The following is a 12,345-nucleotide window of genomic DNA, read 5'->3' on the forward strand; positions in this document are numbered from 1 at the left end:
CACCTCAGTGATTTCCTGCCATAAACTGTCTCCCTTCGATCATGCATGGAAGTGGGGGTTCTGGTGAGAGGCCCTAGCAGCTTATTGGCTTGCAGTGTCTGTTCCTACTTTCTCATTCCACTTGTTGGGAGCTTCCCCTAACCTCTTTCTATCCTGCCTCATTTATACCTTCAAAATATTTTCAGGGTTGCTCAATCATGTATGAATAAAAATAGTATCAAAATAATTCTAGGGTGTGGGGGAGGAAAATGGCGGCGGAATAGACAGACGTGTTCCGAGCCTTGTCCCAGAGTAGAAAGAAAGAAGAGCTGAGGGTTGCACGAGGAGTGTTTGTTGGCAAGTTAAGGGACAGCTAAACTCCAGAAGAAGGTGGGGGAATGCTAGACGGGGTTCCCCTGACATGACAGCCCCCACTGCGGCTGGGTCCCCTCCCGGAGCTGCGCTGCGGGCTTGGACGCAGAATCTGCACCATCTTGAACAGGAAAGTGGAGCTTATCGGAAGCCTGAGAATCCACAACTGCAGCACCCACAGAACAGCTGCGAGCCCCAGAACACCGGTCCCCAGTTGGCGCAAACACCCGGATTCAGAGGAGCTCTACACTCCACCAGGGAAAGGTCAGATTTCACCTGGGATAAGGTGAGGTCTCTGGTCCCGGCGGGAGAGAGGAACGCGCATTTTGTGGGAGCTGGAGGACCAGGGAAGTCTGAGCCTAGAAAAATCCGTGGCTGTTGGGGCTGGCGTGATCCCTGAATGTGGAAGGGGTTCCTCAGAGCTGCTAACAGAAGGGATCTCTAAAAAGCAACCCATTTTGATCTGATGTGTAGGGACAGCCTAAGAATTTCAAGGTGTGCCGGCTGCTTAGACTTACGCACAGCCCCCGAGTTCGCACACTTGGGCTTTTTCCTCTTGAAATTCTTGCTTCTGATTACTAAGCCCAATACATAGTATCACCCAGTTGGGAACACCCTGGGAGACTACAGGGGAAAGTTGTTTTTCTGGAACCTGGGGATCTGAACGGGGAGTGACCATCGGAGAGCCAGCTCTGAGGCAGCCCATTCCCACAAACCGGTAGTGAGTGCCACAGGGAAAGAAGGCTCTAACACTGCCTAGAGAGGCCATATATAGACCCGGAAGTTATTCCAGAAACACTGCCACCCAGGGGCTGATTCACAAATTGACTCTTGTGTAATCAAAAATAAAGGAATACAAGAAATTAAGACAAACCGCCTGCTTAAAATCAGGACTGGCTTACAATACTGAAGAGTAGTGGAACGCAGGGAACTGCAGTACTGTCCGGACTGAGAAACAGGCGTGCCAAACAGAACAACAGAGGAAGTGAATGACCTTCACTACTCCACATTTTATTTTTTTTTTTCATTTTTTGCATCTTATACTCAAGAAACTAATTTTTTTTTCTTTTTCCTCACTTGATTTTACTTTTTTAATTATTACATTTTTATTTTCAATCCGTATTATTACTACTGCTATTTTATCTTTTTTTTTAAGTGTCATTTTATTTTCTCTTCATTTTACTTTGGGATTAGTGTTCTACATTCTATTTTCATCTTTCCTTTAGCATCGTTTTACTTTATCTTAACTCTACCTTTATGCCATCACACTCTTCCTAACCTTCCCCTTTTCGGTGTCCTGTTGATCTTACCCCTTTCCTGCTTTAGATTTTCCCTATTCTTTCTGTTTACCCCCTGTTAAAATTTCACCCTACTTACATATCTAATCTCCAATTCCCTGCTCCAAGTCCTTACACACCTCTCTCTTCGCTGTCTTAACTATCCAAAAAATTGTTTTTCTCTCTGTCCTTTTGTTGTTGTTTGCTTGAATGTTGATTATATCGAATTTTTATGCTTTTTTGTGAGATTGTTTTGCTTATTCTTCTTTTGTTTGTTTATTTTTTTGTTTGTTTTGTGCTTCTGTTTTCCCTTGCCTCACTCAATATTAGTTGGTGTTGTAGTTTGTATTAATCCCCAGGTATTTGTTGCTGGCATTTGCTGGGATTAGTGATTGTTCTATTGGAGTTTTATCCCCATATATATAGTTTGTTCCCCTTTCTTTCTTAGTCTCTATCTTGTCTCTCTTACTTTTTTTTTCCTTTTCCCAATTTCATTTTGACACTCCTTTTTTTTTCCCTTCCTTTCTATTTCCTCTTCTTCTTTCTCTCCTATCCCCTAATTTGCCTTTCTCTGGTGGTCACCTTTATTGGAGGTTATTAATATCGTGAATACATTTCTGTTCAGTGCCTTGTGTGTTGTACCTAGTAGTGCTGTATTTTGTGCCTTTAAATCAACACAGGAGAGAGAGAACTACATAACCAGACATCCAGAGAAGAGAGACCATGGGGAGACAAAGAAACATCCCGCATATGAAAGAAAAGCAGGCATCACCAGAAAAGGAAGTAAACAAAATGGAGGCAAGCAACCTTCCAGAGAAAGAATTCAGAGAAATGGTCATAAGGTGGCTGAAAAGAATGGAAGACAAATTCGACAATATGAGCAAGAACCAAGAGGAAATGAAGAAGAACCAAGAGGAAATGAAAAATGACATCGCTGCTGTAAAGAACTCAATAGAAAGCATCAAGAGTAGACTAGAAGAAGCAGAGGACCGCATCAGTGAGCTAGAAGACAAGATGGGAAAAAATACCCAAGTAGAGCAACTTCTAGAAAAAAAAATTAAAAGGCAGGAGGAGAGCCTAAAGGAACTTTGGGACAAAACGAAACAAAACAACATCCGCATAATAGGGGTTCCAGAAGGAAAGGAAGCTGAGCAAGGAATAGAAAACCTGTTTGAAGAAATAATGACAGAAAATTTCCCTGATATAGGGAAGAAAAAACCCACACAAATCCAAGAAGCTCACAGAGTCCCAAGCAAAATGAACCCCAAAAGACCGACGCCAAGGCACATCATAATTAAATTGGCAAACACCAACGACAAAGTAAGAATCTTAAAAGCGGCAAGAGAGAGACAGAAAGTTACATACAAAGGAACCCCCATCAGACTAGCAACTGATTTCTCAACAGAAACTCATCAGGCCAGAAGGGAATGGAATGAAATATACAAAGTCATGCAAAGGAAGGGTCTGAATCCAAGAATACTGTACCCAGCAAGGCTATCAATCAAAATTGAAGGTGAAATCAGGAGCTTCACAGACAAAAAAGGACTAAGGGAATTTATTACCACCAAACCAGCAATGCAAGAAATGCTAAAGGGTCTGCTGTAAAAAAAAAAAAAGAAAGAAAGAAATAGGAAGCGAAGAAGGAACACAGGGGTAAAGAATAAAAATGGCAACAAATAAGTACCTATCAATAATAACTTTAAATGTAAATGGATTAAATGCCCCAATCAAAAGACATAGGGTAACGGATTGGATAAGAAAACAAGACCCATATATCTGCTGTCTAGAAGAAACCCACCTCAAAAAAAAAGACGAGGGGGCGGGGGCCGGCCCGCCACTCCAGAATCTCAGCAAGCCTCAGTCTGCTCCGCACTCGGAACCGCCACCATGGCTGCCTACAAGCTGGTGTTGATCCGGCATGGCGAGAGCGCGTGGAACCTGGAGAACCGCTTCAGCAGCTGGTACGACGCGGACCTGAGCCCGGCTGGGCACGAGGAGGCGAAGCGAGGCGGGCAGGCGCTGCGAGATGCCGGCTATGAGTTTGACATCTGCTTCACCTCAGTGCAGAAGAGAGCAATTCGGACCCTCTGGACGGTGCTGGATGCCATTGACCAAATGTGGCTGCCTGTAGTGAGGACTTGGCGTCTCAATGAGCGGCACTATGGGGGTCTGACTGGGCTTAACAAAGCAGAAACTGCTGCCAAGCATGGCGAGGCCCAGGTAAAGATCTGGAGGCGCTCTTATGATATCCCACCACCACCGATGGAGCCTGACCATCCCTTCTACAGCAACATCAGTAAGGATCGCAGGTATGCAGACCTCACTGAAGATCAGCTACCCTCCTGTGAGAGTCTGAAGGACACTATTGCCAGAGCTCTGCCCTTTTGGAATGAAGAAATAGTGCCCCAGATTAAGGAGGGGAAACGGGTACTGATTGCAGCCCATGGCAACAGCCTTCGGGGCATTGTCAAACATCTGGAAGGTCTTTCTGAAGAGGCTATCATGGAGCTGAACCTGCCGACTGGTATTCCCATTGTCTATGAATTAGACAAGAACTTGAAGCCCATCAAGCCCATGCAGTTCCTGGGGGATGAAGAGACCGTGCACAAAGCCATGGAGGCTGTGGCTGCCCAGGGCAAGGCCAAGAAGTGAAGGCGAGCAGGCAGACGACTTTCCCCAGGACACCCTCCCTCCCATCCCATTCCTCTACATCTCTCCTGTGCACTTATCACACTGACCACATCTGTAGGCATCTTAGGTTGTAGCTGCAGATGGGGACTGGTGGCTCACAATTTTGTGTTAGCCATTTTGTCTCTTGCACCCACTCCCTTCATACAATCTAGTGAGAATGGCACCTGTGGGGCATGGGTCCTCAGTCTAAGCTGAGAGAGACTCTTATCTAAGAGAGTCCAGAGGTAGTAACTCTTGTTTTTTTTTTGCTAGTGTTTTGTTTATTACTAAGGACCTGCTTGAAAGTAGGGGGATAAGGAGGAGCCCTGTTAAGGTGTGACCAATGAGAGGCAAGAGAGCCTATTTATGTTCCTAGAGCTGTCCTGTGCTCTTCTGTAGTCAGGTGAACTGACTGGGGGCTGTAGTCATTCCAGTGGAAGATGAATGCCTGGTGATTCAAACATTTCCTCCTTGACCCCAGAAAAGCTGGCTCCAGAAGATTGGGATCAATCCTGAATGTTTACGTGTTGCATTTACTTTTACAAAATATATATATATATCTATAAAATACAAAACAAAAACCCTTCTGGGGTTTTTAGTGGCGGTTGAACTATTCCCACATGTGGTCATCACAAAATAAGCCATTCCTCACACCAAGGTGGGATGAGCTCCTTGACCTGTAGGAGTTATCCTACTGTTTTAGAATCCCTCCCTGGCCTTATTGTCTCATGGCAGTGAAATGTCTCTTGATCACGTCCAGGTGTGTCTTTCACTGTGCGTGCTGAATCATGTTCCAGTTGCTTGGCCCTGCCACGTGGGCCCAGTAAGCATTTTGAGCATAACTACTACATCTTTTTCAGATCAGTATAATAAAGGAGTGATGTGCAATAAAAAAATAAAAATAAAAAAAAAGACGAACACAGACTGAGGGTGAAGAGATGGAAAAAGGTTTTCCAGGCAAATGGAACTGAAAAAAAAGCTGGGGTAGCAATACTTATATCTGACAAATTAGATCTCAAAGTGAAGGACATAACAAGAGATAAGGAAGGCCACTTCATAATACTAAAGGGAGCAATCCAACAAGAACAAATAACTCTGGTAAACATATACGCACCCAATACAGGAGCACCCAAATACATAAAAAAAAAAAAAAAACAACCCTGGAGGATATCAAAGGAGAGATTGACAGCAATACAATCATAGTAGGAGACTTTAATACCCCACTATCACCATTGGACAAATCCTCTAAACAAAAAATCAGCAAAGAAACATCAATCCTAAATGACTCACTAGACCAGATGGAATTAATTGACATCTTCAGAACATTTCACCCCAAAGCCACAGAAAATACATTCTTCTCAAGTGCACATGGGTCATTTTCAAAGATAGACCATATGTTGGGACATAGGCAAAGTCTCTTCAAATTCAAGAAGATAGAAATCATATCTAGCATCTTCTCAGACCACAGTGGCATAAAACTGGAAATCAACTACAATAAAAACAATCCAAAGAAATCAAACACATGGAGACTAAGCAGCATGCTATTAAACCATGACTGGGTTACCAGAGAGATCAAAGAAGAAATAAAAAACATCATGGCAACAAATGACAATGAACACTACAAAAAACACTACAATCCAAAATCTATGGGACACAGCGAAAGCAGTCTTGAGAGGGAAGTTCATAGCTCTACAAGCCTACTGCAAAAAACAAGAAACAATGGTAATAAATTACCTAACCCAACAACTCAAAGAGTTAGAAAAAGAGCAACAAGAAAAGCCCAGTGTAAGCAGAAGGAAGGAAATAATAAAGATCAGAGTGGAGATAAACGACATAGAGACCAAAGAAACAATACAAAAGATCAACAAAACCAAGAGCTAGTTCTTTGAAAGGATAAACAAGATTGATGAACCTCTAGCCAGGCTCACCAAGAAGCAAAGAGAGAGGACCCAAATAAACAAAATCAGAAATGAAAGAGGTGAAATAACAACAGATCCCGCCGAAATACAAAGGATTGTTAAAAAATACTACAAATAACTCTATTCCAACAAACTGGACAACCTGGAGGAAATGGACAGATTCCTAGAAAAATATAACCTTCCAAATCTCAATCAGGAAGAATCTAAACAGCTCAATATGCCAGTAACTATGAAAGAAATTGAAGCAGTCATCAAAAAGCTTCCGGCAAACAAAAGCCCGGGACCAGACGGCTTCACAGGAGAGTTTTACCAAACATTCAAGGAAGAACTAAAACCTATCCTCCTCAGACTATTCCAAAAAATTCAAGAGGAAGGAACATTTCCAAACTCCTTCTATGAAGCCAGCATCACCCTAATACCAAAACCAGATAAAGACAACACAATGAAGGAGAATTACAGGCCAATATCCCTCATGAACGTAGTTGCCAAAATCCTCAACAAAATTCTAGCAAATCCCAGGAATGCAAGGATAGTACAATATCCGCAAATCAATAAATGTGATACATCACATAAACAAATTGAGAGATAAAAATCACATAGTCATATCAATTGATGCAGAAAAATCATTTGACAAAGTCCAACACCCTTTCTTGATAAAAACTCTCAACAAGGTGGGAATAGAAGGATCATACCTCAACATAATAAAAGCTATATATGATAAACCCACAGCTAACATCATACTCAATGGGCAAAAACTAAAACCATTTCCCCTAAGAACAGGAACAAGACAGGGATGCCCACTCTCACCACTCCTGTTCAACATAGTACTGAAAGTATTAGCCATTGCAATTAGACAAGAAGAAGAAATAAAAGGCATCCAAATTGGAAAAGAAGAAGTAAAGCTGTCCTTATTTGCAGATGACATGATATTGTACATAAAAAACCCGAAAGACTCCATCAAAAAACTAACAGACTTAAAAAATGAATTCGGCAATGTAGCAGGATACAAAATTAATGCCAATAAATCTATGGCATTTCTATACACCAATAGTGAACTTACAGAAAGAGAGACTAAAAAAGCAATCCCATTTACCATCGCACCAAAAAAATTAAGATAATTAGGAATAAACCTAACCAAGGAGGTAAAAGACCTATACATGGAAAACTATAGGACACTGAAAAAAGAGATAGAGGAAGATGTAAACAGATGGGAGGACATACCATGTTCATGGATTGGTAGAATCAACATCAGTAAAACGTCCATACTACCCAAAGCAATCTATAGATTCAATGCACTCCCCATTAAAATACCAACGGCATATTTCACAAACCTAGAAAGAACTCTCCAAAAATTCATCTGGAATAAAAAAAAGACCCTGAATAGCCACAGCAATCCTGAGAAAGAAGAAGTAGAAGGGATCTCAATACCAGATTTCAAGCTGTATTACAAAGCCACTGTCCTCAAAACAGCCTGGTACTGGCACAAGAACAGACATATAGATCAATGGAATAGAATAGAGAATCCAGATATCGACCAAACCACTATGCGCTATTAATATTTGACAAAGGAGGCATGAACATACAATAGAGTCAAGACAGTCTCTTCAATAAATGGTGTTGGGAAAATTGGACAGATACATGCAAAAAAATGAAACTAGATCACCAACTTACACCATACACAAAAATAAACTCAAAATGGATACAGGACTTAAATATAAGACGGGAAACCATAAAAATACTAGAGGAATCCACAGGCAGCAAAATCTCAGACATATGCCAAAAGAACTTCTTCACTGATACTGCCCCTAGGGCAACGGAAGCCAAAGAGAAAATAAACAAATGGGACTACATCAAAATAAAAAGCTTTTGCACAGCAAAAGAAACCATCAACAAAACAACAAGAAATCCCACTGTATGGGAGAACGTATTTGCAAATGTTATCACTGATAAAGGTTTAATCTCCAACATCTACAGGCAGCTTATACAACTTAATAAAAGGAAGATAAATGATCCAATAAAAAAATGGGCAACGGACCTAAGTAGAATCTTTTCAAAAGAAGACAGAAGGAAGGCCAAGGGACACATGAAAACATGCTCAAAGTCACTAATTAGCCGAAACCGGTTTGGCTCAGTGGATAGAGCGTCGGCCTGTGGACTGAAGGGTCCCAGGTTCGATTCCGGTCAGGGGCACGTACCTTGGTTGTGGGCACATCCCCTGTAGGAGGTGTGCAGGAGGCAGCTGATCGATGTTTCTCTCTCATCGATGTTTCTGGCTCTCCCTCTCCTCTCTCTTCCTCTCTGTAAAAAATTAATAAAATATATTTTAAAAAAAAAAGTCACTAATTATCCGAGAGATGCAAATCAAAACGACAATGCGATACCATCTCACACCTGTCAGAATGGCTATCATCAACAAATCAACAAACGACAAGTGTTGGCGAGGATGTGGAGAAAATGGAACCCTCGTGCACTGCTGGTGGGAATGCAGACTGGTGCAGCCACTGTGGAGAACAGTATGCAGTTTCCTCAAAAAACTGAAAATGGAACTCCCATTTGACCCAGTAATCCCACTCCTAGGAATATAGCCTAAGAAACTAGAAACACCAATCAGAAAGGATATATGCACCCCTATGTTCATAGCAGCACAATTTGCAATAGCTAAGATTTGGAAACAGCCTAGGTGCCCGTCAGCAGATGACTGGATCAGAAAACTATGGTACATCTACACAATGGAATACTATGCTGCCATAAAAAAGAAGGAATTATTACCATTTGTAGGCACCTGGATGGAATTAGAGAACATTATGCTAGGTGAAATAAGCCAGTCAATGAAAGAAAAATACCACATGATCTCACTCATTTGGGGATAATGAAAAACATTATAAACTGATGAACAAAAAGACAGATACAGAGGCAGTAAAGCATCAAACAGACTGTCACATTACAGTGGTAAGGTTAGGGAGAGGTGGGGGAAATAAGAGATCAACTGAAGGACTTATATGCATGCATATAAGAGTAACCAACAGATGCAAAACATTGGGGGGTGAGGGCATGTATGGGAGTGGGGTGGGGGGGGCGGCAATGGTAAGATATGTACACATATAATACCTTAATAAAAAAATTAAAAAAATAATAATTCTAGGCTGAACCCTAGATCAGTGTGAGAAGTATCAGTATGAAATGAAGGGTTTTAAGAAAACATATATACATATAGATAGGTACAAAAATAAATACAAGTGTGTATGTATACATGAATTAGCACTCATACATATACTTCCTAACTGTCTGCTGACAGGGCTTAGAAGCAGTGACATCTTAGTTGTAATGAGCACATCTAGGTCCTAGTCTTGGTTTCTAAATATAATTCCTCTGTAAAAGGGACCAGGTCCCCTCTGGAAAAGTGCTTGATTTCAAGGCTGGGGTAGGGAAAATATAAGATGAGCCTGGAACATCTTCTGATGCCAAAAAATAAGGAAATACTTAAAATGAAATTTTTTAAAGACGTGACATGTTGAAAGGATATAGGAGCCAACCTGAATTAGCTCCTAATGGCCAAAGCATCAAAATAAATAACAGTATAACAATAGTATTGAATTACAACCCAAACAATAAAATAAATACTCATGACAAAGTGAATTCAACATTATATGGCATACAATTTATGACAGGGAACAGTACACAGAATGCCTGAGAGACATAGCAGCCATCGTGTTAGGTATTTACAGATCAGAGCATCGCCCAAGAAATTAAACTAGAAGGATATTTCCTTTCTAGCAGGCAGGCTGGATCTGGGTCTAGCATAAAGAGGAATAATGCTCAAGTGATTGTTTTCTTAATGCTTTCCAAAAATCAGATGAAAATGTATTGTCTTTTATTATCCTCTGTTGTAGTTAGAATCTCTTCTGTGTTTGCACAGTGGTTGATCCATGTATGCACTCAAATGTTTAATGAAAGAATGCAGTGAATTTGGTTGGTAGGATGACACATTAATGCATTGCATTTGAATAAATGACGATAAGAAACAAATCCTGCATAGCTGTGCCATTTTCGTATTTTTTCCCTCTTGCTCATCCTTCATTTTTCTGTGTGCTTCTAGGCAGAAAGCTGCAGACTGACTGAAGCAAGTCATCCAGATTCCTGTGAAGAAATAAAAGGGCTTTTATTTTTAAGTGCCTTTCTATTGCCACTTCTTAAACCTGACCATTATTAACTTGCTCAAAAATAGCTACAAATCACTGTGCCAGGAAGGACACAAAGGTAGTAGTTAACAGTGAGGGCTTTGTTTCCATTTTAGTTCTACAACTGAGTATAAACTCTACCAAGGTCCTTAACTTTCTACCCTCACTTTCTCTTAATGACCCTATAAAGATACCTAATAGGGTTATTAAGAAGAAATCATCTTCAGAGAGCCTAGAGAAGTTTCTGACACATAGTAAGTACTTCCAAGAGAGATGACAGTATATTCATCAGCAAACCTTCACTGAATGGCTGCTCTCTACAGAGAGCATGTGCTAAGTGCTGGGAGTTCAGACATATATTATTCCCCTCTCTACTCTCAAGGAGTTTGGTCTGATGGAGAAGGCGGATAAGTAAACAAGAAGAGGAAGAGTTACTATTCTTCTATTCTTTTGAGTAACTCATGCATTATATATTATCTATTAGTAGTGACATAATATACAATAAGTTGCTCACAGAGACTTTATGAAGTGTAGGTATTATCCCCATTTTGCAAATGATAAATCAAGGCTCTGTTCGAGAAGTTAAGTAATTTATCCAAGATCACACAGCTTGTGTATTTTCTCAGGATCGTTTTCTCTGAAAGGGGTAGTTGATGATGATGCTCCATAGAAGGAGAAGGGAGCTCGTTTCACATATGCTCCAAGCATTTTATATTCTTAATCTAGCTTAATCCTCACAGCATCCTATCTTGGCAGGTGTGTTATCCTCACATTTATAGATACAGGATTTGATTCCATATCTGCCTGACTCTACAGTTTTCCTTCACTGGTATATCAGATGATTGATTACAAATAAAATGTGTATAAGCACTTTGACAAGCTCATAGAAAACATCTGCATATATGCAATTAATAATAGCCTTCATGAACCTCATTGTCTTTTGGTGTTTTATTGTTTCTATAGGCTCAAGTTCCAATTTTCTTTAGTTACTTACAGGAAATAGAAGTACACATCTGCTTGGTACCACTCTTTACAAGTTAACAAGACACTTTCTGTGTCCTAGACATGTAAAGCCAAGGTTGAGACTGGAATGCCACAAGCACGTGATGCTTTCCTTGCTCTCGCCTGTTCTTGCCTATGAAATGTACAGTGAGCAAGCTCAGGCAATAAAGAGGCCAGGCTACTTTCCTGACCAGCCTCTGCCCAGTCAACCCTGAATTCATTCCACCAGGGTCCAAGGAAGTTCAGAATGAAGGAGTTCTAGAATGTCTTTTTTGAGACGTTAAAACTTTACAATGCTGTTTGGAGTGTGTCCTCAACTTATGTGTGCTAAAACTCATCCTGTGATTATGGTTTGAAGCACAGCAATTATCGGACCTATTTCAGGATCTTCTAACACTCATCCAGAGCTCCGTGTGCTTTTCCTGTGTGCGTGAAATTAATATTTTCCTCTTTAAATGTTATTTGAACATGTAGTTCTTGACTCATTTGAGAATATAGGTTTTCTAGAAAATTACAAGTGTATCAATGTGGGCATATGTTGTAAGGTGCATCATTTGTCTTAGAGGTGGGATTGAGAAAATAAGACCTTTCTCACAGTCTTTTCGGAAAACAGAGTATAGGACTGAACCTGAGAAGGGAGAAGTTCTCATTGTCTCGTACTCCTGGGTGCCAAGGACAGACCACAGTGTTGCTCTACCAGGTGTAGACTGCACCTGAGGCTCTTCCCCCGATGCACCCTTTTCTCTTCTGAACCCTTAAGCTCCACTATACTTTTCCTACCTTTCTTGTGTATTTTCTCAGGACCTTTTTCTCTGAAAGGTGATAGTTGATAATGATGCTCCACAGAAGGAGAAGGGAGCTCGTTTCACATATGCTCCAGTCATTTTATATTCTTAATCTAGCTTAATCCTCACAGCATCCTATCTTGGCAGGTGGGTTATGCCGACA

The 12,345-nt window shown here is 40.8% G+C and overlaps 2 protein-coding genes across 4 annotated transcripts in view; both read left to right on the forward strand.

Moving 5' to 3' along the window:
• Positions 1-12,345, forward strand: part of SIK2 (salt inducible kinase 2) — a 130,849-nt gene that overhangs the window by 81,097 nt on the left and 37,407 nt on the right. The gene's annotated exons all lie outside the window — the stretch shown is intronic.
• Positions 350-8,063, forward strand: LOC308233892 (phosphoglycerate mutase 1-like). The gene has a single exon (XM_080640874.1). It carries the CDS (start codon positions 3,516-3,518, stop codon positions 4,278-4,280), a length of 765 nt encoding a protein of 254 aa, XP_080497000.1. The 5' UTR covers positions 350-3,515; the 3' UTR covers positions 4,281-8,063.

Source organism: Plecotus auritus, assembly GCF_963455305.1.
Source record: "Plecotus auritus genome assembly, chromosome: 9".
Taxonomy (NCBI): domain Eukaryota; kingdom Metazoa; phylum Chordata; class Mammalia; order Chiroptera; family Vespertilionidae; genus Plecotus; species Plecotus auritus.